This window comes from Protopterus annectens, chromosome 13.part0, assembly GCF_019279795.1.
Source record: "Protopterus annectens isolate FY-2018-M chromosome 13.part0, PAN1.0, whole genome shotgun sequence".
NCBI classification, from domain to species: Eukaryota; Metazoa; Chordata; order Ceratodontiformes; family Protopteridae; genus Protopterus; species Protopterus annectens.
In genome coordinates this window covers 180,007,544-180,035,263 of record NC_056747.1, presented here as the reverse complement: position 1 = coordinate 180,035,263, position 27,720 = coordinate 180,007,544, and the positions used below count along the sequence as shown (strand labels likewise).

The window sequence follows — 27,720 nt, the reverse complement described above, 5'->3', positions numbered from 1 at the left end:
CACTGCCCAGATACTGGAGAACAAAATGGTCCGGCCAGAGTAGGGTCCTGATGGGTAGCTGGGATGGGGCAAGAAAAAAGGATTAAAAAAAATACAGTAATGTAGTACTGTGTGGTGATAAACAATCAAAGTGAATGTAGTGTTATAGTACTGTAGCTGACAGCACAGAATACAACTGTGTAATATTGTCTTTTGTGACTACGCACAAATATGCACATCTAATGTGAATGCATTACTGCAGTATACTGTGTATAAAATAGTAGTCCAGTACTGTCTTAGTAATAGCATTAGAAGCAAATACAGCATTAATGTAGTACTGCAACAGTGACACAAAAACACTAACCAAACAAAGTGTTACACTACTGTATTATACCTGAATGCAGTGTTACGGTACTGTACTATACTGTCTGTAACACAGCCGTATCACCACTGTTAGTGTAATAGTATCTAGCACCATTACAATTGAACACAACGTAGTAGTACTTTTGATGCAACGTAGCATAGAAATGTATATGTGACATGATTTTGTAGTTTTTAAACTGGATGCAATACAGTACTTTGGTATACTGAGCAACAATATACATGAAAAATGAATACAGTCTTCATTAATTCATTTTCAAAAACTGCTGTATCTATTTAAGGCCACAGTGCAGCAAAAGCTTATCACAGCAAGCAACAGGTGTAAGGCAGAGAATCCAGTCCTGGACAGAATCCCAGTACAATGGAGAATACAAACATAAACATGAATATACACTTACACATGGTTTACTATTGTTTATTCGAATGGAAAAACAGTTTCCGTTCAAATAAACGAATGGTAATACCAAAAGTAAACAAAAATAACTTTCACAATGTCGAACGAAATGCTCGACGCATTTGACTCGAGATTGTTGTTGAAACCACCACATGATAGCTGTATAGGAGTTGATATAAACCAAACTCCTATACAGCTACCACGTTTTTGCAGGGGGGCTGTGCCCCCCCCCTTACTTATATATTCTAACTTCGAGATCGCACTATAGTGGGGATGTGGATGAATTTCCACTCCCCACTGTACCGCGATCTCCGTGCAGATAGTCGATTTCCACTTATGTGAATGCAGTTGTGCATTCGCATAAGTGGAGTCCACTATCTGGTGCAAAGCTGCTTGTGCGTTTGACATTCGGTTTTTCGGCACATTGCAGCCGATAGAATGTCGTTCGCACAAACAATAGTAAACCCTTACACACAGTAAAAATGGCCATTTTATCTAATGGCGTATCTTTAAAATGTTGGAAAAAACTGGAGAGCATGTTGAAAATCTGCTCACAGGGAAGACGTGGAGATTTCATAGAGAAGGCAGATCAGTCAGGAAATGAAAAGGAAAATCAACCAATGTTTGGCAACAAAGCTTGCCAATGCACCACTGTGCCACCCTGAATGCACATAATAGTACCACAGTAGTATATGTGAGACTGCAAGCTTCAGAAGTGAATGCAGCATTGCAGTACAATATCAGAGAACATGACAGTACCATGACAATGTCTATGCGGCTAGGAGCCTTAAAAGTGAATGCTATGTTATAGTGCAGTATTAAACACTACACAACAGAATACTAAGTGATAAACAGGAGTGAAAATTCAGAGTTGAAGTACATTTTTATGCTGTACATAAGTATACTACCATCTCTGAGACTACAAACATTTACAGTGAATGTCAGTGTCACTGTAACATATTACACAGTATATAATGTACTAATGTTAGTGTACTATCATCTGTGGGACTATGAACATTTACAATGAATGTTAGTGTCACTGTAACGTATTACACAGCGTATAACATACTAACTAATGTTAGTGTATTATCATCTGTGGGACTATGAACATTTACAGTGAATGTCAGTGTCACTAACACACTACACAGTGTATAATGTACTAATGTTAGTGTACTATCGTCTGTGAAACTATGAACACATAGTGAATGTCAGTGTCACTAACATATTATACAGTATATAATGTACTACTGTTAGTGTACTATTGTCTGTGGGACTATGAACATTTACAGTGAATGTCAGCGTCACTGTAACGTATTACACAGTGTATAACATACTAATGTTAGTATATTATCGTCTGCGGTACTATGAATATATAAAGTGAATGCAATGCTTCAGTACTACATTATACAGTGCTTAACACACTACTGCCTGTACATCTATGAACAGTAGGAGAAAATGTAATGTTACAGTATTGTATTATACTGCATAAAAAGTACAGGTGTGTAAGTAAACTTACCATAACAGTAGATGTTATGAATGTTAGTAGATGTTATAAAAGTTGACCCTGTTGTTCGGGATTTGGGAACTTATGTGGACAGTGACCTAACGTCTGATTAACATGTGTTCACTGTTGTAAAAAAAGTTCTTTTATATTGCATAGCTTATAAAGAAATGGATTGTGTCTTGATGTAGAGATATAATTGTACCCTTTACTCAGCCCTCATTAGGCTAATCATTGACTATAATGCCCCCCTTCGGCATGTATCTGTCTGGACACACGCAACAACTGCAATACCCACAGAGATATCGTACTAAAAGGATAAAAGGCCTAAACAATATGACCTACATGCAGTGACAAAAAACCTGGCCACTATACTCAGTATCCTACAGACTGCTAAGAGATGACCTATGCCTGGCATACAAGCCATCCGGCTGGCCCAATACTAATGAATTTACTGCACATCAGCAAGTCATTTGGCATCAGAAATACTCAGTCTAGAATCTAAACCTCTTTTGCAATATCAAAAGAACAGGTTTGGAGGGAAAGGTACAACTTGTAGAAGATACCTCTGTTCTGGAATAGACTCACCATCCACATAAAACAAAGTTCATCCCTAGACATATTCCAGACCAACTTGGATCTATGCATGGGAAACATAAAATTTACCACAGGGCTGACCCTTATACTACTAATGGACACAGGCAGCTCTTAAATGCTTTATCACATGCATGGGTCCACTCAAATTATCTATGGTTTGATCCTAGTTATTCTCATTAGTGTTAATATACATCATCAACTATGGGATGGGCCAGACCAATCTCTAACCACATGGATATGTTAATTCGAGCACAAAAAAGGGAAACTGGCTAAGCTTTAAATGGCCTGCAAGAGCAGCTAGCCTAGTACTTATCTATGAATGAATGAACCAATGTTTGAATGACTGCTGCTGCAGTAGCCTAAGCTATACAAGTTATATCCAGCAAGGATACAACAGCCGGCCAGCTTCCAAAGCTTCAAGGCACCTTCCACATGCCAAAACCGTTAGTCAACTCGAGCTGAGCTGATTAAAAAGACAGTTTTGGGTGACAAGCCTTCAGAGCTTTCACGCCAAAAGAGACAGGGAAGTTGAGCCCTGAAAGGACAATGCTGGGAATAACAAAAGATAAAAGTTCACACCCTGGAAAAAACAACACATCAAGAAACAAGGGGGTTGGAGGGAGGAACACTCTACTTCAGCAGTGGTCACTTGAACATCTACTGTTATGGTAAAGCTGACTTATACAACTGTATTATGTTCTTCATACTGATCAATGCTGCAGCAGTCTAAGCCATATGGGCAGATTACCATAGTTTACACATTTTTTGATCCTAGCAATGCATGATCCAGACCTACAGAAGGAATCAAGCTTACAAAGTTTTGTAAAAGTATGTGGACCAAGTTGCTGCATCCAGATCACTTCTAGAAACTAGCCCTTTCCAAAAAAACACAGATAAAGCCAAGACCCTGGTAGAGAGGGCCTTGACCCTGACTGGAATAGTTTTGTTGCAATAAGTATAAAAAAGATAATAGCCTTAGACAACCCTTTGGAAATAGTCTGCTTTGACACTGTTTGTGCCTTCTTACCATCACAAAAAATGAACTGATCAAAAGATCTGAAAGATTTTGTTCTGTCAAGATAGTACCCGAGTTGTCTGTGGACATCCAAAGTATGGCGCATCATTTCTCCCTCATTTTTAGGTTCAGGAAAGAAAAAGTTAACATGGACAGTTTGTCAAAGTAAACTCAGATGTAACTTTAGGCATAAAAGTAGGATTAGTTCTCAAAGAAAACCTGTCCTTATAAAAATGAGGCAGGGTTGACTCATAATAAGAGCTTGCAACTCAGAAACCCTTCTTGTAGGTCAGACCAATCAGTAAAACTGTTTTCCACGTTAAAAACCTCAAGTCAGCCAGGTTCATCTGGTTCAAATGGAGTAAGTGTTAGCTTCTCCAACATAAAATTTAAGATCCCAAGGAGGGACCACTAGTTTTCTAGGAGATCCCTTATTCAAAACCACTTTCAAAAACTTTTTTAACATAAGAATACATTGAAAAAGGATAATCTACAGGTAGATATGCTGAAATGGCCAACAAATGAACCATGATGGAGGAGTATGAAAGGCCATAGGATAGTAGCTCACACAAACATTATAAAACCAGAGAACAACTATCCCTGAATGGGTGGTTATGTTGCTGGCACCAACTAGAAAACCTTTTCTGCTTGCCAGTTATGTGATTTTCTACTAGCAGGCTTTCTTAACTAAGCATTCTAACTTATTAGACTGTCCCTGGTTTTGACAGGGTCCTACATTCTTTTTAGAACCGACCCCCCCCCCCATTTCTTCTTAAATGTCTAAGTGCATTTTGTTGCGGAAACTGGATGAGGGGTTACAGAATCCCTTAGAAAACTTGGAAAAGGAAGGCTGAAAAATCTTAACATTTCTTTATCAACTTACACCTCTCATCACACATTTTGATAACCTCTGCAGCAGAGGGGCCAAAAACTAGGCACTGTTTTACAACAGTACCCCCCGATGCACAGTAGCAAGGCCTGCCCAAACCTCGCCCCACAGGCTGCCCAGCTGAATAAACATGAAGATGGTGAGGAAGTCCATAACAATATTAACTCGTTATTACCGGCATGTGGTAAACATTCAACTTTTTGTTATGGCAATATTTGCAATATCTCCTTATTTGCGCATCCTTTAACCCCTATTATTTTGTCTACAGTCATCGTGCAGAAACTGTTGAGAGGCACACCCACAAACAATTGCCATTTAAATCAAAATTGAACATTACCCCTCTTAGAACTAGTGACTATTAAAGAGAAGGTGATGAATATCATAAAAAACGAGGCTAGTAATTAAAAATTTTTAAATGCGAATGTAAACTTCATAAAGTATACAGTAAGCTATAGTAATCCACATCTCATCTGCAACGGTGTACTTGCAGTTGTAACTGTAAACTGTAACTGTGAACACAACTCTAATGTAGATGTCGAAGTATAGTACTTGCTGTAAAGGAAATGCAATTTTTGGTACTTACCTGACTCTCTTTACTGTATACATAACTCACACGTTACATGCACAGGTGATGACTTCTGCAAGTAAGAAACCACACCCCCTGTGTATATAAATACAAATATGCTAACTCCGAGAATGAACTACTTTGAGGAAACAGGTAAACTACATTATTATTTTCAACCTCTTGCTTCAAGAGTTTGTGGCAAAGACATCCATGTAGCTCACAAATATTACTTTTTTCCCCTGTGCCCCCCTGCACCCCCCCCCCCCCGTGTATATAAAAACAAATACTGCAACTCTGAGAATGAACTACTTTAAAGATGCAGGTAAACTACATTAGACAATGAATATTCGTGATGTCACAGGTAAACCTGTATGGCATGTCAATTATGCATCATTTGCATGTGACATCACAGCCATTAGGCATGTCAATTACTATGTTCATGCCCATTCCTGTGCGAAACGGCTGGAGGGGTACTGTTGTAAAACACTGCCAAAAACTAAATCATTATCCAAAGGAGAATTTAAAACCTCATTTTAACATCACAAGGGAGGTTCTGAGAACGTAGCCAGACAAATCTCCTCACAGTACCAGTGTCAAAAGCCCTTGCAAAAATAATCAACTGAATCAAACACACGCTCTAAAATAATGAACATTGATTTGTACACTAGAAGAAATTAAATTATTGCGTGCAGAAATTAAATTATTGCATGCCGATTTTTTCACAAAAGAAAACTGCTGACAAAACATTCCTCATACTTTCTCAGTTATTCAGAACAGACCTTACCATATCAGCCTGACAATTCAAAATTCTGAAAATAAAAGTTGCAGAAGCACACACTGTATTTCCATACTCCTCAGTAATTTTCCCATCCTTATCAGAATGGGTAGTATTGGAAGTAACTAAATGTTTACCGGCTGTAGGATTAACTAAAACTAGAGCTGCTACATTTGTGAAAATGTATAAAAACTTAAAAGACTGAGGAACTTCATACATCCTATCTGCATTTTTAGGGACAGTTGGCTGACTATCAGTAAAACTGCAGACAGTGACACACATCCCCCACAGCTGACAGAACTGGAGGAACAGCTGAAAGTTCTGGAAAGGAAATTCCTTCTGTAACACCTCATAGCATTTTCTGTGGGACTGGGAAAACTCAGTGTCCTCCCACTGAAAACACTGAACCATTCTGGAAATAGACTCAGAGAAAGATAACCCCCCCACACACACACACACTCACACTCACGCACGCACGCGCACACGCACACACACACACGCACACACACACACACACACACACACACACACACACACACACACACAGAAAACTCATTTCTCCTCAGAGTCTGAAATCAGAAATCTGAGAAGAAGCCCCTGTATAGTACAGTTGTGTACACTTACCATAAATGTAGACGTTCGAGTGTATTCACTCTTGCAGTCATTACATTTGGGTAATCTGCTGGCAGGTTGCCCTCAGTCGGCCTGAATTCCAAAGTCTTGGGTCCTGCATCGGTTGCTGTCTTCTCTTCCATGACGTCAGGTCGTCAGGGGTATAAAACATGCAACCGACGCCATTTTCTTTAGTTTTTCTTGCCCCCGATGTCAGGTGCCCCCAAAAAGGTAGCAATATTATATATATACATGCATCAATATAAACTTTACCTTCATCTACAAGCAAATACACCACATAGGTTGTAGTAGACAGAGAAGGAAAGATAAACTGTAGAACGACAGGGAGATGGCAGGAGGGTAACCTGACTGCAACAGTGAATACACTCGAACATCTACATTTATGGTACATGTACACAACTGTATTATGTTCTTCGTGTTTCACTGTTGCAGTCATTACATTTGGGTAGAATCCCAAAGCTATGGGTGGGAGGCTGGAGCTAAACAGCATTAGATGAGGCTATAAGGCCCTGCAGCACTGCAGTGGCAAAGCCTGCCCTGGACTTAACAGAGGCAAGTGGTAATGCTTTGTAAAGGTGTGAACAGAACTCCAAGTAGCAGCCTCTAGAATGTCCTTGGTTGGTACTCCTCTGAGAAAGGCTGCTGAAGTAGCTGCAGCTCTGGTGGAATGAGACCTAATGCCCTCGGGCACAGGTTTGCCATGGTGTAAGTAGCAGAAATGGATGCAATGGTTTATCCACTTTGAAACTGTCTGCTTTGAAATAGCCTTTCCTTCTGATCCTGCAGCATATGAACTAGTAATTGCTCAGTTTTTCTTAGAGCTTTAGTCCTGCTCAAGTAGAATCTTAGCTGTCTGTGTACATCCAAGGAATGCAGAATTCTCTCCCCTTTGTTCTGTGGATTTGGATAAAAAGTTGGCAGATAAGTTGTTTGAAGAGCCACACTGGAAACAACCTTAGGCATAAAAGTAGGATTTGTCCTCAGACACCCTGTCTGGGTAAAATATGATAAAAGGCTCTACAGCCATGAGGACCTGTAGATCTGAAACTCTTCTTGCTGAAGTAATTGCTAGTAGCAGAGCTGTCTTCCATGATAAGAACTTTATATCAGCGGTAGCAGCTGGTTCAAATGGAGGCAGGGTGAGCTTTCCCAACACATAATTGAGGTCCCATGCAGGTAATGGTGATCTTCTAGGAGGCCTTACATTTTTGGCTCCTCTAAGATACTACTTTAGTAAAGAATGAGAAAAGATTGGTGGCTCTGTATTGTAATGAGCCGAAATGGCAGAGGCATGGATTTTGATTGATAAGAAAGATAGGCCATTGTCAAGCATCTCAGTTAAGTATTGTAATATCTGAGGCATATGCGGTTCTGCTGTATCAGTTCCTTGTGCTTGATTCCAAGCACAGAATCTCTTCCATTTGTCATTATAAAATTTTCTAGTACTAGGCCTTCTGGCTTCCAAAATGCCATCCATTACAGCTTTACTGAGAAGTGTCATTTGTATGATTACACGATTAGCCATGCTGCCAGGTTCAGAGTCTGTAACTGATTGTGCAGGATCTGACTGTTTTGCTGGGACAGTAGTTGTTGTTTTTGAGGCAAGGTCCAAGCTAGGTATTGAGACAAGTTCCTTAGGATTGGGTACCAGTATTGGCAGGGCTAGTCCAGGGCAATTAATATCATCCTTGGCTTCTCTTGTCTGACTTTTAGGAGGACCTTGGGTAGAAGAGGCAGAGGAGGAAAGGCGTAAACTGATAGGTTTTTCCAACTGAAGGATAGGGCGTCCACTTTCCATGCTTGTCTGTGATAAGTCCTTGTGCAGAATCTTTTCAGTTGATAATTTTGAGGAGAGGCAAATAGATGTCTGGGCTCCCCCATTTCTCTGTTATCATGCTGAAGACTTGTGGATTTAGTTTCCACACGTGAGGATCCATAAGGTTTCTGCTTAAATCATCTGCCAGAGTGTTTTGTTTTCCTGGCAGGAATTGAGCTTGAAGATGTACTTGGTAGGTCAAAGCTGTGTCCCACAGTGCCATGGCTAATCTGCATAGGGGTTATGAGTGTGTGCCCCCTTGCCTGTTCATATACCACATGACTGTGGTGTTGCTCGTCTTTATCAGTAGTTGTGCTGGATGAAGTAAGTCCTTGAAGGCTGTTAGGGCATTTTGAACAGCTAGCATCTCTTTCTGGTTGATATGTATATGCATTTGATTTGGTGCCCATATGCCCTGAATGCATCTTCCAGCCATGTGGGCCCCCCAGGCATAATCTGATGCGTCTGTTAAGGTTTGGCTGGCAGGAGGTAGAGTGAAGGGCCGTCCCATGTTTTGGTGACAGGCCTTTGCCCACCATAGGAACTCCTGTTGCAGGCAGGGAATAAGAGGAATCATTGTTTCCAGACTGTGTGAATGTTGACTCCATAAACTTTTTAGGTACCATTGAAGTTTCCTCATATGCAGTCTTGCATATGGAATTAGTAGGATGCAGGATGCCATGAAGCTCAGAGCCTGCAGAATTTGTCCTGCAGAAGACTGGGTTTTTGTTGCCATCAGTTTGAAGTAAGTAGTCAGTTGCCTTTGTTTGTCTGGCATGAGGTAAGCCATCTGGGCAGTTGTATTCAAGCTTGCACCCAAGAATGTTACCTTTTGAGAGGGTATCAGTTGTGATTTCTTTTTGTTTATTGTGTACCCTAGGCATGTTAGAAGCCTTTTCACAAACACCAGGTGTCGTAAAAGAGTGTCCTTGGTCTCTGCTTGAATGAGACAGTTGTCCAAGTAAGGATATATTTGAATACTTCTTTGTCTGCAAAATGCAATTATGGTGCCAGACACTTTGTAAAGACCCTGGGCGCAGTAGATAAGCCAAAGGGCAGTGCAGAGAATTGGCAATGCATTAAGCCAGCCATGAATCTGAGGTATCTTCTGCACGTCTGTCTTATTGGGACATGCAGGTATACCTCTTTCAGGTCTAAAGTCACCAGCCAAACATTCTTGTCCAGCATGGGCAGATGCTGCTGGAAAGTGAGCATTTGGAATTTTGGAATGTCCAGGTATGTGTTCACAATCGATAAATCCAGTATTGGCCGCCAGGCCTTGTCCTTTCTGGGTACCAAGAACATTCTTGAGTAAAAGCCTTGTCCTTTTTCCTGTTCTGGTACTGTCTGAATGGCCCCCATATCCATGAGGGACGTAACCTGTTTCTGTGCCTCTGCCCATTGATTTTTTGGCAGATTTGGCCAACCATTTGTCATTGGCAGAGTGTGGAAATGGAATCTGTATCCCTGTGATACAATGTTTAGTACCCACTTGTCCTGGGTTATTAACTGCTAATTTTGAGCAAAACGTGCTAATTTTCCCCCTATGGGTGCTGCCAAAAGATAAGTGCTTGGTGTAGGCAGAGGGAAGTCATTGGGATTGCTTTCTGTAGGTTTGCGCTTTATCTCCTCCAGATTTGGAGGTGGATGCGCCCCATTGCTTTGACCTGTATGCGTCTTGAACCTGGTACCTGCAACCCTTAGGGCATCTGGATTTGCCCCTTTGAGCTCTGTCTGACACAGGAAAGGACCAATTTTTTGCAGGCCAGTGTCTACTGAATCTTGATGGCTGCACTTGTAAGAAGTCTTTAACAGTTTGCATAGACTTAGCTTTGTCTTCCATTTTCTTTAAAACCTCTTCTGCCTTAATACCAAACAGAGAATCATGCTGTAAAGGTGCATCTAGCAATTTAGCTTTAACATGATCAGGCAAATTTTGTTCCATTAACCAGGCATGCCTCCTAATCACAGATCCAGTAACTGCGGCCCTGCAGGAGGCCTCTAAAGAATCAAAACCACATTGCAAAGTATGCTTTCCAACTTGTTCAGCTGCATGCAATAATTCCTGCAATTCTTTATTTTCTGCACATTCTGAAATCAACATCATTTTCTGTTTCAGCAATCCCATAACATATGTTGTTGGTACTTAAGCATATGAAATTGCCAATTTAAGGCCCTAACTGCCAAGGTTGCAGATGCATAAATCTTTTTTCCCCCCATCTGTCCAGTGCCCTGGAATCTCTGTCAGAGGAGGTAGGGTTTTTTGCTGTTGAGGCCTTAACTCCCTTTGGACCCTATGAAATAGTTTCAGGATCAGCAGCAGGGTTTCTACATAAAAATTGATGTGATTCGGGGACTCTGTAATATCTGTCAGGCTTACTGGGAGCCGGAGGTAAGGAGTCAGGGGTCAAGCTTGATTCCGAAAACACATCATCCACAATGTCTAAAACAGGGGGAATGGCTAAAGGCTTATGCTGAGGGAGAAGAAAGAAATCCCCGAGCCTCTTTTTTGATTCTGAGAAGTCTTGACTCTCCCAGTGAAAATGCTCCCTCAAAGTATGCAAGGTTTTCCAAATGAATAATCCTCAGGAGGAGATGCAGATGGAATAGACTCCTCAGCATCAGAATCCTCATAGGGAGGTATAGATAATTCCTGATCAGAAGAGGAATCAGAAGAAATAGAAACCTGATCTGAAGATTCATAATCAGTGTCTTGCCTAAGCCTCTTATCTGGAGGGGGATGCTTACCCCTGATCAAGGTAATAAGGTCTTCAGCCATTTTGATCATCTGTTTTTTAGGCATAGAGGCCTATGCACGTGGCTCATGTGTCTTTTTTTAGGTTTAGAAGTTGCTTTTGTCTTTGGTTTTGCAGCTGTCGTCGGTTTGATGTACAAATGTTGAGGTCTGAATACACCCTCAGAAGCCGGTGCCTGCTCAGCGGCTCCGGACCCATCCGAGGGAGATACATCCGTTGATCCAATACCTTGAGTAATTTGCAGCATGCCGGACTCCACATGGGTGCCGGTAGAGGCCTGTGACTTGAAGGTAGCGGGTATCAGGGGCTGCGAAGACGCCTCACTGAGTACCGGCGACTGGCTTAGGAGAAGCTTCGTCGGTTTTGGATCTTGACTGCCTTTCTCTGTCCTTTTCTTTGCATTTTTTTATGTACTCCAGTAGTCGGATTGCTATCAGATGATATTTCTGGGTAGTTAAATCGGTTTCCAAAATACTTTGATGCAAAAATATACCAACGCTTTATAGTGCGTTGGTTAAATCTAGCACAAAACCGACAGCCAGGCACATTGTGATCAGGGCCTAGGCAGGGAATACAGTATAAATGGAAATCCTTATGAGGTATTTGCTTCCCACAAGTAATACAATTATTAACTTTTTCTGACATCGGTAAAAAGCAAGAAAAAAGTTTCCCCAATGGGGTACTTAGCTTTAGTGAAGACTTCGGTTCTGAAACTCAAACTCTAATAGTTCAGTAGTCGGCCGACCGCACTTGTGAAATGCTTCTACTTCGGGCACCGCGCGGCAAGAAAGACTGGAGAAAATGGCATCGGCTGCATGTTTTAAACCCCTGACAACCTGACGTCATGGAAGAGAAGACAGCAACCGACGCAGGACCCAAGACTTTAGAATTCAGGCCGACTGAGGGCAACCTGCCAGCAGATTACCCAAATGTAATGACTGCAACAGTGAAACATGAAGAACATGTGTCCTTTCATCTTCCTGTCCATATTCAAAATCTTGAATCTCTTTAGGAAAAGTGAGATCCCTCTTACTTTCACCAGAATGAAACATCAATAGCCTGAATTAAACCCTGAGCTGAACCCAGCAAATTACTTCTGTATAAGGAAATTTGAGGAGGAGTAGATACATGCTTAGTTTTCTTTTTTTTATGCCAGGAAAAATGAGTACAACAGTGATATCAATGGCAGTAGCAGCTTCCCCAGGGATGGGCACAACTTTCTGACAGAACAAGGAAGCATGCCCTGCTCCTTCTCTCAGGAGACAAAAATGGATTTCCCTTACTCACTGAGGGGACCCCAACAGCTGCAGAGGACATGGCTACGCCCAGTCCATAATAGCTGTAGGTGCTAAACCAGAGAGATGTGGGGTAATAGACAAGTGGGTCTGAGATACAACTAATGGCCACAGCACTGTCACCCACCTGCAGCTGAGGCAAACTGCTAGCCTGCTGTGATGGCAATGGCATTTTGCCTTTTTTTTTTTTTTTCTGTAGCTGGAGAAAGACCAACCATGGTACCAAAAGTTTGTTCTATGGTTAAGTTGAAAATGGTGCCTTTTCCCAGGGAAAACAAAAAGCAAAGTCAGTAAAAATGTAAAGTCTTTTAAAGTGACTTTTCCATAGAAATACACAGTAAAAAGCACGTTAAACACTTTGCTAACCCCCAAAAACTAAAAAAACACAATTCTTCCACAGAAAAATGTTTTACTAAATAATTTAAACAACTTTTAAATTGACAGGAAAAAAACAGTGTTCCCATTTAAAAGTACAATACAGTCTTGTGACAGTCCGTTAAAGTACAAACTATATATATATATATATATATATATATATATATATATATATATATATATATATATTTTTTTTTAATAGAAAGGTTTTTCCCGAAGGGGGACTTATCTGCCCAGCAAAGGAACGGCACAAGCAGACTGTCAATCCTTGAAAGCCTCAGAGAAGCGTCCTCTTTGGAGGCAGGAATCTCTGAAAGGATTGGCACTCAAACCTGTCTTTTTGATAGCTCAGCTTGAGCTGACTGAGTGCATGGAAGGTGTCCTGATGCTTTGGAAGCTGGACAGCTGTTAAAAACCTGCAGAATATAACCCATATATAGCTTAGGCTACTGCAGCAGGGATCAATATGAAGAACGTCACACTGGTTAGTGTACTACTACTACTGCAACTATGAGCATTAGGAGTGATAGTAATGTTACAGTACTACATTATACTGTGTATAATACACCAGTTAGTATACTACCATTTGTGTGACTAAGAGCATTAGGAGTGATAGTAATGTTACAGTACTACATTATACTGTGTATAATACACCAGTTAGTATACTACCATTTGTGTGACTAAGAGCATTAGGAGTGATAGTAATGTTACAGTACTACATTATACTGTGTATAATACACCAGTTAGTATACTACCATTTGTGTGACTAACAGCATTAGGAGTGAAAGTAATGTACAGTAATATATTATACTATTAATAATACACTAGTTAGTAAGCTACTGTCTGCGCGACAATGAGCATTAGAAGTGAAAGTATTACTACAGTACTTTATCATACTCTGTATAGTACATTAGTTAGTATACTACTGTATGCGGGACTATGACCATTACTAGTGAAAGTAATTTTGCTGCTATTGGATTCACTTATTAGCGTGACTATTTTTATTCTGTGAAATAAAATCGTTTGGTACACCTACAAGCGGACCTAGGCACTTTCTTTGGATTTACTAGTGAAAGTAATGTTACAGTACTACATTATACTGTGTACAATACACTAGTTAACATACTGTCTTTGGGACTATCAGCATTACGAGTGAAAGTAATGTTACAGTACTGCACTACACTATACTGTGCACAATATACAGTTATATACCATCTGTGCAACTATTAGCATGATCAATACCAGCAGGCATATATATTTAATACTCAAATTTCTGTTTACCTCTGACTTCCAAGAGCAAAAAACAGCTGCACAATTTCTAAGGACTGCAGTCCACTTTTGCACACTTCTGAAGCAAAGCAATAACTAATTTGAAAAACACTCGCTCTCTGCTTACAAAATTCCCAAGCTGTGCCTGTTTATCTTCAGTGTGAATGCAAAATTTCCAGTCATATATACTTTGGTGGCGACAGTGAGAGAATCTAAATAAAGTAGCACATTCTCTTGACAAGATATAGCATATGAATGGGTAAATAAGCTTTAAGCACTGTAAATCTGTGCACAATTCAGAAGTCAGTCTCATATCTCCTGCAGTTTCACTAGAAGCAATAAATACAGATTTGTTTACCTTTCTTTTTTGTGAGGGGAAAAAAACATCAATATTTAAAATATGTCTCTATTTTTGGGCCTTTGTCCCCTATTTTGTCAGACTTGTCCAGATTTCTTGCATTAAGAGGTTGCGAGGTACAGGGCTAAGGCAGGGGTGAGTAGGAGTTCTTGCAGGTTATGAATGGCTGGGAAGAGGGGGGCAGGCATAAAGAACTACATATGGGTTTGTTAATTTTACATGGTGAACGGTAACACAGGAAAATAATAACCTGTTCCATTGCTGGATGAGAACTGGAAAAAAAAATCTATGCAACAGTAACTGAAGCTCGGATCAGACAAACAGCAGATTGCAACTGGGTTGGAAAGCTTGGAGAAAACACTGATATTAGAAATATTTTATTCATACAGGCTATAGGGACAACATTCTAAAAGGGCAAATGGAAGATTAATTAAGCCTAATGTAGCAGAAGCACCACCAAATGCAGAACATGAGAAGCTTTTCCAGATTTTGTGGGAATACAGGTTTGGTTGTAGATTTCTGGGGTTGGATGAAAAGGAGATACATGGTAGCTTTTGGTTGATACCAGTGGTGAACTGGCATGTGTGTCAAAATTAAGAGTGGGGGAAGAATTAAACTTAAACAGAGGTGTTAAATGAGGTGGTCTGGTAAAAAAGAAAAGGAATCAACAATGACTGGTGGTGACTAAAGAAAAGAATATAAAATAAACCAAGGAATGCTGATATTGAACAAGTGTTTAATAAAACAGAGCTTTCTGGTCAAACAAACCCTTCATTAGTGTATAAAAGTTCTAACACATATTAACCATATTTATATCATCAAGAATCACACAGCCATTAATTTTTCAATTAAACAATTGACATCCCGGTTAAAAAACAAAGCTTGCATAACAAAGCTTAGTCCATAAAGCCAACGGTGAATAGAATGTAAAATAAATCAAGCAACACTGATATTGAAAAAGTGTTTAATAAAACAGAGCTTTCTGGTCAAACAAACCCATCAGTAGTGTATAAAAGTTCTAACACATACTAACCATATTTATACCATCAAGAATCACACAGCCATTAATTTTTCAATTAAACAATTGACATCCCGGTTAAAAAACAATAATCAAAATTTAAAAGCATAGGTCTCTATTTCAAGCACATTTGTTTATGTCTTAAGACAGGTTTTAAAGGAACAGTTTGGTTTAAATCTGGTAGTACATCTGCACAAAGACGTATTATCCAATGATATTCCTTCATTTCAAGTTTGTTATTCAAATCTCCACCCCGCACATCTTTATATACTCTAATTTATCACTCTAAAGGAAAATGTATGTACATTGCCATTCTCACTAATCTGTTTAGCTAAAGAGCTGGTATCAACTTTTCTCCTGATTTCTGAATGATTCTTTCCTTCAGTTTTCTAGTTGATTTCCCAACATAAAATGCCTGACATCTGTTACAGGTAGTGAAGTATATTACATTCGTTGTAACGCATGTTGCAGAACTTGAAAATACCACAATTATTTTTAGTTATTGGATGTTGAAAAATATTATTTTTATTAATAACATCACAGCAACAACAATTGTAGCAGGGAAGAGTACCCAGTTTAGTTACTGTTCCCCTAGCATTTTTTACATTCATATCCTTGTAACATAGCTTCTATTTTAAATTCTGGCAATTTCTATATGAAAAGCTAGGTACCATGCCAATTACTGTACATAATTCCAGTAGAGATGTTAACATATACCAATTATTATTAACATTTTTTCTTATTTCAGAAGTAGCTCTATTACATGTTGTCACAAATTGCAATTTGCCTATATTTGAACTTGTGTTAGTAATTCCACAGGAATCAAGGGATGCTTCTGTTGTAAGTCAATGAAAATTATGGTTTTGTACTTTCTTCCCTACAACCTAAAACATACTCAATTTCCATATCTAAGGACTCATTATTACAGCCCCTCTCCATAAATTCATCCTTCCTTCATTTGTTTTTTACATTCTTCTTTAGAGGTACTGAGTCTACTGACCCTAATAAACTGGGCTTTAGTGACACTCAAACACATGGGGGAGCATGCATGCTGCTCCGATAAAGGAATTTATTTCTATGTTTTTTAAAAACAGTAGTTTGAATTTCAATCCCATCAAACAAAATTCTCACATCCAAGAAATTAACACTAGCTTCTGAGCATGTCATGGAAAAGCGTAGTAAGTCAGTACTACTATTCAAATAATTCAAAAATATTTCTAGTTCATCCCTACTGCCATGCCAAATAAAAAACAGATCATCCACAAATCTCTTAAAACAACTAATCTTCTCAGAGTACTGCTGTGGGCCACGATATATAAATTCAGTCTCCCACTTGTCCAATACTAAGTTGGCATATGTATTTGCAATGGGAGTACCCATTGCTATGCCAGATATTTGATGAAAGATTTTTTCATTAAATACAAAATAGTTATTATCAAGTACTAACTGAAGTAATTCACATATAGTTTCACTAAACCTACCAGAATATTGCCTACTTCTTACCAAAAGTTCCCTTACAGAATATATACCATAATTGTTAGGTATGACAGTAAAAACTGACTGGATGTCAAGAGTCACCATCAAAAACTTATTGTGGTAGCAAGAGATTTGTGTGTCATGAACCAACTAGAGAGATTTTTCAGAAAATCAGCAGTGTCATGTATATAACTTTTCACATACAATAATTGTTTAGATAATGCACTTTGTAAATATATTTAAATAGGCTCAGTCGCTCCATTTGTGCAGATGTACTACCGGGTTTAAACCAAACTGTTCCTTTAAAACCTGTCTTAAGACATAAACAAATGTGCTTGAAATAGAGACCTATGCTTTTAAATTTTGATTATTGTTTTTTAACCGGGATGTCAATTGTTTAATTGAATAATTAATGGCTGTGTGATTCTTGATGGTATAAATATGGTTAGTATGTGTTAGAACTTTTATACACTACTGATGGGTTTGTTTGACCAGAAAGCTCTATTTTATTAAACACTTTTTCAATATCAGCGTTGCTTGATTTATTTTACATTCTATTCACCGTTGGCTTTATGGACTAAGCTTTGTTCTGCAACTGTTTGACTTTACTGAGGTGACTAAAGAACAGGTCAGGCTACTAGTCATAGTTAAATATGCAGATGTTCAGTGATATCTGTACAAGGAGGTAAGGGGTGAAGGATATAACCGAGGGGAAATTTACCAATTGGGGAAGACATACTAGGGTTGAATAATGAAAAATATAAGGGTCCTAACAAATGGAAAAGGAAGACAGGAAAAAAATCAGAGATGTTAAAACTTATGGGAGAGGAGGTGAGTCTGGTGAATAAAAAAACAATTCTTGGCACAAATAAAAGGGGCATTGAGATTTTGGGAAAAGTATAGTTTGTTATTTGGAGAGGAGAATCTGTCCTGACTGGGGTGCAGCTGTATCAAGCAGGGTACACCCAATGTCAGACTTTTTAGAAAAAAAAAAAGGAATCTGTATATTTTTCAGCCATCCAGATGAAACATATCTCACACTCATACACAGATGAGAACAATAAAACTGGTTTAGCTAATTTTACACTTTGCTTCTTTGAAGAATTTTTTTCACATATGGGATTTGGTGATGAGAAAATAACAGCATTTATGGAAAATGTCTTCTCGATAATGAAAAGTGATCATTAATGTTAATTGCTCATGAATCTACACTGTTCCCTACAGACTGCCATGAATATTCTGTGTGACACTGACACAGTCCTGAGATCCAAGTCAAAGGCACCTCCGGCTTTCTAATAATGTGAAAAGCAAATAAGGCAAAATAACTTTCTTACCACTCTACTTAGCTAACAGGAGTATATACCTTAAAATTGCAGTAGTGTAAACATTCAAGTTACCAAGTTAGCATGTAACATTTTCCTTATTACTTTAATTATGCAGTTATAGCAAGCTCATTGTGCATAGTAATGCATGCAGTAATGTGAATAGTTAAGCAAAAATGTCCATAGTGTACTGTCAAAAACTAGTTTCACTTAATGCAAAGTTAGATCAAGCTCTACGTGTAATCTAAGTTTGATTAACTGTTGTTTGAGTTAACAATACACAGCGCATACTGCAAATGTTAAGTATATGCACTATAAATTATCATCCCAGTATAACTTTAGTTCTGGTTCCTTAACGCAAGCCTTAACATGGCCTGACTATACCTTGACATCACCTTTACCCTACCATATAAGAAGATAAATACTCCCAAGTATTAATAAGGGCTGCACAGGTACACAATTGTGGAGGTCTGTGTACTAGCACACATAACAAGAGAGGTAATATTAGTTATTTAACTCTGGCAAAGGTCATGACAGTATCAATTTACTAATTAACACTGCCCTGCATTTTGCTGTCCTGCTTTTGTTTTTCTCACATGAAACAGAATAGCCATTGTTAATTGTGAGCTTGGTCTTCCCACCCCCTCCACAACTGCCTTCCTTATGTTAAAAACCCAGTCACACTGGAAAACGGTTTCAAACCATTCTTTCAACATATCTGGAATTTAACAGACATTCATCTTTGTGAAGTCGTAGTAACCTGAACCCTTGACAGACTGCATCCATGATCCAGACTCAGTCATAACATGGAGGAGGAACCCAGCCTAAAGAGAAGAACCCACAAGCAGTAATATTACCTTATGTTTTGTAAGATTTTTATATTGCCTAAGACCCTGCTAAAAGCCAGCAGTCAATATGTTTGGCAATTATATGCAGGCGCTCTTTGTGGAGCTTTCCCTTTCTCCCTCCATCCTTCCTTAACTACTACCATCAACCAGAATGACAACAGCTGGCAGCACATGACACATCTCCCATTTCCTTGGTGACAAATACACATAAAAGATTACAAATATACAGGCACTTACAGAGACAGTAGAGCTGGGAGTGTTTGTTCCATAACCAGAGGAAGGTAAAGAGGCCAGTGACCACCTCCGTCCATCAGTCCTGTCATAATCAGAAAAAAATTAAATGAAATGGTTCTCATGTCTTGCCCATAAAAGTATAAAACAATTCAGAATGCAGTACATTTATATAAAACATTTCAGAATCCATTTCACGATCCATGCCAGAATTGTAACACTGGTCATCCATGACTAACAGGTCACGCCTGGTTGCAATCCAAGCCAGGGTTGCAACAAGGGTCATCCATGACTAACAGGTCATGCTTACACTTAACAGGTTTCCAGGAAGTTTTTTTTTTTTTTTTTTTTTTTTTTTTTTTTTAAGTCAAGCTTCTAAATGTATGTTAGCTGGTTCTTTTGTTGTAGTAGAAAGTAGTGACTTGATAACTTTGTTTTATCAGTGCAGTACAATTCTCAAATGTAGCTACCCTTCCCTACTGAGTGCCTTCACAAGAGAGTATACTCATTGCAGTAACAACTATCAGAAGAAACAAATAAGACATTCTGTAGAAAATCACAATGGTATGTAAAAAGACTGTAGAATGGTGTAATAAACAGAATATATGATTGCAGAATCAGGTGCAATCTGGAAAAGTAAAGTTGCATACGTGAACTTACCATACCAGCAGATGTTCAAATTGGTCACTATGTTTATCAAAAGATCACTGCTGCAGCAGCCGAAGCTTTATGGGCAAACTAACAGGGTTTAGGAAGTCAGGGAGGAGGAAGACCGAGGTTCCAAGAGCCCTTGCATAACTGCCTTATCAAATCCCATCTTACATTTGGAAAAGTAATCCAGTTTGTAATGTTTTATTAAATTATGTGGAGAAGATACTCCTGGAGTCCACCCCTTTCCAAAACAGCAAAAAGAAGCCAAGATCCTTGTCACCACAATAAACAGAACATGCTGGAGGGATAGATTCCTGTCTCAGGGACTTCCCACACTCTGGAACAAACTACATATCTATATCAAACAAAGCTCCTCATTAGCACTCTTCAAGAAAAATCTTGATGACTGGATGGGAGATAGGAAATTCACCCCGGGGATCACTTCTGTGGCTCTGCTCAACAGGGGTACAGGAAAATAATTTTCTTGGGTGGCGAAAGCCAGAGTACCGTTTGGCTAGGCTTATACAGGCCCTAGGGCTAATAGCCTAGTACCCAACCTATGAACCTATAGGATGGGCTCTATCCCTACCTGGAAGTGACTTGTTATGGTAGGTACGACAAAAGGCATTAGTATGTTACAACCATTTGAAATGATCTATTCTGACAATGGTTGTCCCTTTTTCATACCTCATAATAAATTATTAGTCAATCAGAATTCCTGAAGGTTTTAGTTCTGTCAAGATAATACCTAAGCTGGCTGTGAACATCCAGAATATGCAATATTCTTTTTTCCCTTATTTTAGATTCTGGAAAGAAGCCAGGGAGATGAATTTCTTGACTCAACAAACTCTGAAGCCACATTAGGAATAAATGAATGACTTGGTCACAAAGACACCCTACCTTTATGAAAAATGAGATAAGGTTAACCCAGTGTAACAGCATGTAGCTCAGACACTCTTCTTTCAAAAGTCAGAGCAATAGGTAACACTGTTTTCCAAGTTAAGAAGCTCAATTCAGTATGAAGATCAGGTTCAAATGGAGAAAATGTTAAGGATTTTCCAAAACAAAATTAAGATCTCAATCAGGCGCCGCCTGTTTTCTAGGTGAAGAACATGCAAAACCCCTTTCAGAAACTGCTTGACTTGAAACTGGTTAGAAAGGAGGATCTATGGGCAGATACGCAGAAATGGCCAGAAGGTAAATATTGACAGAAGAGTAAGAAAGGCCAGACAATAATACATATTGTGCAACCAGTGGCAACTGAGCCTTAAAAAGGTCCTGGTTCTTACTATTGCATCAACTACAAAATCTTTTCCACTTACTCATAAGGTTTCCAAGCCTCCTTTAAATCCCTGGTGCATGTCTTCAGAAAACAGGTGCCTAAAAGTTTTTCAGTTCCTATCATCCAGGCAGTTCAAATGAAGAGATTTCAGGTTGGGGTGTCTCAAACCTTGTCCTGCGTGAGTAGCTCCAATCTGTGAGGAAGCTTGTAATAATTGCTCTTAGCCTTTTTCAAAAGAAAGGAGAACCACTGTTACCTGGGCAAAAAGGAGTGTCACCACAATTACCTTTTGGGAGTCTGCCTGAATCATTAGAATGACCCTGGGTATTAATGGAAAGTGTGAAAAGACATACAGAAACATTCCCGTTCTGATCCTGCTCAGCTTGTCTGCAATAATGTTTTGTTCTAATGGAATGAAGAGGCCTAGAGGGTCAAATTGTGCTGAGTCACTGCATCCCAAGTTAACATGGCAAGTCTGCAAAGGGGAATATCTGGTTCCACCCTGTTTGTTTATGTAGCACATCACTGTTGCATTAATAACTCATAGAGGTCCTGGAGATAAAAGAGTTGAGACTTGAAAGCATGTACCACTACCATCACCTGTATCAACTACAAATTTTGGTCAACCTGCTTGTCCCACAGACCCTGAACTTTTACCCCATGGAGATAGCTCACCAAGCAAGATCTGAAGCATCTGTTACAGACTGAGGAGGAGGAGTGGGAAGAAAGAAGGAAAGACTAGGTTTGACAGACATTTGGTCCTTCCACCACTGTAAATCCCTTCTTACAAATCCTAGCACAGGAATCTGAAAACATGGGCAGCTCTGATGTTGGAAACAGATCAATCTGAAAAAACACTGTAATTTCCTGAGGTGAAGTCAGGCCAGTGGGATCATGAGAATTACAGATGTCATGAAGCCTAGAATCTTGAAGTATTCCCTGGCTGATATCAGAGACTGATAGGAAAATCAAGAACTGTTCCATGTAGAAGTCTTTGTCCTGAGGAAGAAAAGCCCTCTAAATGGATGCATCCCGAAGGCATCCCAGAAATACTATCCTGTAAGAAGGAATGAGAGAAGATTTCTTAATGTTCACCAGGAATTCAGGACTGATGAAGACATCCTTTACCCAGGTCAGAGATTCCTGCCATTTTGAGACAGACTATGCAAATACAAGACTGTTGTCTAAATACAGGAAGATGTGAATACCTTGCAACCTGCAGTGAGCTATTACAGGTGCCAGACATTTTGTAAATACCCTTGGTGCTGTAGATAATCCAAAGGGTAACATAGAAAACTGAAATGTAAACCATACACAGCAAACCTTAAACAATGTCTGAAATCTCTGAGAATTGGAATATGATAAGCATTTTTAAATCTAATGTCAACACAAAATTGAGGGGAGGTAGCAGAGAATGAAGGGACAGCATTTTGAACTTTGCGACCTTGGCATAAAGGCTGAAAAAGGAAAGATCTAGGACTGGTCTCAGAGTTCTTTACTTCTTTGGCAACATAAAAATCATGAATAAAACCCTCTTCCTGTTTCATCTGGAAGCACTGGTTCTATGGATCCACCAGGAACAGCATTTGATGGATGACTAAAGGAAAATGAGAAATCTAGTTTGAAGGGTGTGAAGGAATCTGTTCAAAGTAAAGGACTGCAACTCCCATACGTACTCCTTGCTGAACGATTCTCAGAAAACATCTTTATAATACTATCTGATGCCAATGAAGAAAATGCAGACCTAATGCTTGGGTAAGATTTAAATCACTACCAGGAAGGGAGGAAGGACACTGTAGAAGGGATGGATAGTCAGTCTCTCTTTCTGGACTGTCCCTTTTTTCTGGGAGGCTACCCCTTCTTTTTTGAGGCTCCTTTCCATTGCTTTTTGAATTGCTATTTGCCTGTAGCTTGTTGATACAAGTTTACTTTGTTTTGTGTAAATGGGTCATGAATTGGAAAGAAAATTTTTAAACTGAGAAGCAGGGTTGAAAATTCTGTGCAATACCCTGGATTAAGTTTCCTCTTTTATAAAATCATCTTCAGGACCTCAGCAGTATATGGGCTAAACAAAACCTCGTTTTCAAAAGAAGAGTTTAGAAACTCACTTTAAAGATGCTCAGGCATGGTTCTGTGAATACAATTATGCACTTCTTCCCATAACTGAGTCCGTAGCAGCTGCTCTTTATAAAGCATTAGCAGAGTCTTAGGGACACTTTAAAGAATGTTTAGATAACTGAGAGACATAAGCAATTAAACCATTCACAAAAAAGTTACTCTATGAAGGAGGAGGATTAGCTGTTAACTTCTTCATATTGTCAAAGGAAGCTAGTGAATACTTTAACATGTGAGCCTGGCAGTTTAGAATTCTGAAGGTACTTGTAGCAGAAGAATATACCTTTCCCAACTCTATCAAAATCTTTCCCATGCGTTATAATAATGTTTTATATTGAGTTATTGCTGACATATCATTTGCTTACATATTGCTGAATTTTAACAATTAAATGTTGGTTACTGATTAGAACAGTGTAAAAGAATTAAGAAGAATGAGAAACTTATAGAGGAAATTAGTAGCTGCTGTATGCTGTGAGTTGTCACTTTCACATGCTGTAGTCAAATTCTAATGTCAGGATATGAAGCTTAACAGTAGTTCACAATGGCTAAAACATTCAAATTAAGCAGGAATTCTTTTATATACAGTGGAGATTGCTTATAATGCTACAATTAATAAGAAGAGTAAACATCTAATGAATATACAAAGGTACAAGGAATGAAACAGCTAATATGCAAGACTACTAAAACATCAGCATTTGTAAGTTAAATATATACACATACTATAATTTCTAATGGAGAAATGATGATTAAATAGCTCTTTGAACTGGAGATTTTAGAAATACTAGTTCTACAGAAGAAGGTTGAATATTACTGGGAAAATAAGACAGAAAAAATATATTTAAATAATAAACTGTGTATAAGAAATATCTATTACATATACCTGCATATGGCAGAAATATGAATGTAGCGGATTTTGTATAATTTACATACAAAATCACATAAAAATGTTTGAAAATAATCCAAATACTGAAATTTGAAGCTTGGTCATGTGAACTTTGAAGCTTTTTGCATATTGTATGCTATTAGACTCACTAAGACTACCTCAAATAACTCATTTCATAAGTCAGAGCTGAAATTTGAGTGTTATATTGCTGAATCAGATTTTTCAATACGCTTGAGCCAGGTAAGGAAGAATGGGATTTGAATTAAGCACACTGAAACTTTTGAATACAATATAGACTGCAAATATTTTTTTGACTCCATAAAGATAGCAAAACAGTCTCTTTAACCTCAGTAATGCTAAAAGATTTTAAAATACTTTGCTATTTGTTGTGTTGGGAGTTGCACAATTTTGACACATGGATACATACTTCAAAAATTCAGAACTTTTGTTAGATCTGTAAAATGTGTACATATTTTAGCATGATAAATATGCATGTACATTGATTTCCGTTTTGTATAATAGGTTAGTATAATAAGATTACCTATCACCTGTAAGTTTAAAGATAGCTTTATCTCTTCAGGTCCCACTGTGTTCTACTTATTTGTTTAGAGACTTTCTTATAGTAATATTGAATGAGCGAATAATTTACGAATATTTAATGGATAACTTCTACTACTATTACATAAATAGGTATATAGTACACTACTTGTTAGATCATTTAATATTTGTGTTTAACAGAACAGGATTACTAAACTTTTATGTAGTAATGGGTGGAATAGTTTTAAATGGCAAGTGACACCCCAACCCAATGTGCAAAAAAATTGGAAAAAGGGGTTGTGGATGGATGGACGGATGGATGGATGGATGGATATAACTAGATTAATAGTCTCTTGTTATTTTTGACTTGTATATAATATTATATTAATTATTTGCAAGTCACGGTAGCTTTTGGCTAGTTTTTTTGATGAATTTTTAGGTATTGGTAGGTACAGAGATAGTATAGTATAGTAGTGTGTCTATTTAATACGCATTAATACGATATCTAGAATTAAACAGAGGAGACATTACATTCTTACACAAGACTCACCTGAGAGATAAAGACATAAAACATTTAAATAAAGTACAGTTTGTGTATACGTACCATAAATGTTGATGTTTGAGTGTATTTACTATTGCGGTCCTGACTTGTTGGATTTCTCGCCATGGAAGCCCTTGGCTGTCCTGACTACCAGAGAAGAATCTCCCTCCTACAACTGATGGATGACCTGACCGACATCAGTACACTCAGTAGGGGAGTCAGCCAATGCCATGATATCAGTTTTTTTTTGTTGCCCCCAAAGGTAGAAGCCCTCCTAGATGGAAGTCAAAGTCAAGGGTCTTTGACTGAGAATGTAAGCAAGGAAAGAAGCAAGAGGAGGAACCCCTTGACTAGAGAAGAAGTTTGTTCAAGCCTACCCTGCAGGATAGAGAGGAAAAAGGGAGGGAAAGAATACTGCAACAGTGAATACACTCGAACATCTACATTTATGGTAAGCATACACAACTGTACTATGTTTGTCATGTTTCACTGTTGCAGTCCTGACTTGTGGGATGATTCCCAAAGCTAAGAAGAAGGGTAGAAGGTAGATTAAAGTGAGGAAAGGATGCCCTGCAGGATGGCAGTGACAAATCCTGCTCTGGACTTGCAGAAGGTTGATAAATGGTAATGTTTGGTGAAGGTATGTACTGAAGACCAGGTAGCAACCTTCAGGATGTCATTGGTGGGTACCCCCTTTTAGGAAGGCATTACAAACAGCAGTTGCCCTAGTAGAGTTTCTCGTGACAACATCAGGTGGCTTCTTACCAGGATGGCTGTAACAGGAGATACGGTGAGAGAGCCATTTAGAAATGGTCAGTTTGGAAACTGCTTTCCCTTTAGAACTATTGGCAAAGGCTACAAACACCTGGTCTGATTTTCTCAAAGTCTTTGTTCTGTCAAGCTAGTTAAGGAGCTGCCTATGCACATCCAAGGAATGAAGAATTCTTTCCCCTTTGTTTTGTGGTTTGGGGAAGAAGCTAGGCAGATGTATGGCTTGATTTAAGGAGGTGTCTGTCACCACCTTGGGCATAAAGGATGGGTTAGTCCTGAGACAGACACTGTCTGAATGGAAGATGAGGAAAAGTTCCACTGCCATGAGTGCATGCAGTTCAGAAACCCTTCTAGCAGAAGTGATAGCTGACAAGAAGGCAGTCTTTCCATGTCAAGAATTTTAAGTCAGCAGAGAAAGCCTATTCAAATGGTGAAAGAGTAAGTTTTCCCAGAACAAAATAAAGGTCCCAGGGTGGGGCCAGAGGCCTTCTGGGTAGGCTGATGTGGATCAACCCCCTCAGAAACTGTTTCATAAGAAGGTGAAAAAACATAAAGGGGTGGGCTGAGATTGTTGAGGCAGGAAAATTTATGGAGGAGTAAAGGCATTTGTCAAAGAAACTTACCAGATAGGACAAAATGACTGATATTGGCTAGATGTGGATTCTGGCCATGTTGCCCACACCAATGGGAGAACCTCTTCCATTTTGGCCAAATAGGATTTCCTGATGCTGGCCTTCTGACCTCTCTAAGGATGTGCTGAACCTACTTGTCCTGGATAGGATCCTTTCAAGATGTTAAGGTATCCTCCATGCTGATAATTTCCACTGTTCTGCATTAGAAGATCTAATCTGTGGCAGCTGTCATGTTTTTGTGCTGGTTATGCTGAGCAGCAGAGGGCATCAACGCTGTCTGGGACAGTCTGGGGCTATAAGTGTCACCCTTGGCCCCTATTCCCTTATCTTGAAGAGCACCCTGGGGAGCAGAGGGACTGGGGGAAGGTATAGATGAAGAGGCCTGTCCATGGGAATGAGAATGCATCTGTCTTCCAAGCCGAGTTATTTTGTCCCTGGAGCAAAACCTTTTCAACTGAATATTTTCCCTGGTGGCAAAGAGATCTATTTGAGGGATTCCCCATTTTTTGGCTATGCTAAGAAAGGTTTCCCGATGCAGTTGCCACTTGTGAAGGTCTGACAGACTTCTGTTGAATTGATCTGCTAATTGGTTGTGCACACCTGGCAGGTATTGTGCCAAAAGGTGCAACCCCATGGAGTGTGCCATTTCCCAAACATTCATTGCTAGACAGAAAAGGTATGAGTGAGTTCCACCCTGTTTATGTACCACGTCACTGTGGTATTGTCTGTTTCCATCACTAGCACCCTTGGTTTCCATTTCTCTCTGAAGTCTAGTAGACCTTTTTGGACTGTCATAGGTTCCTTTGAGTTTATGT

At 39.1% G+C, this 27,720-nt stretch overlaps 1 protein-coding gene across 2 annotated transcripts in view; it reads right to left on the bottom strand.

The window, feature by feature from the left end:
• Nucleotides 1-27,720, bottom strand: part of MAST3 (microtubule associated serine/threonine kinase 3) — a 1,680,970-nt gene that overhangs the window by 1,166,919 nt on the left and 486,331 nt on the right. For both annotated transcript variants that reach the window (XM_044090757.1, XM_044090758.1), the window contains one exon: nucleotides 19,500-19,578. In XM_044090757.1, the coding sequence (XP_043946692.1) occupies nucleotides 19,500-19,578 (79 nt within the window). The remainder of the gene's footprint in view (nucleotides 1-19,499; nucleotides 19,579-27,720) is intronic.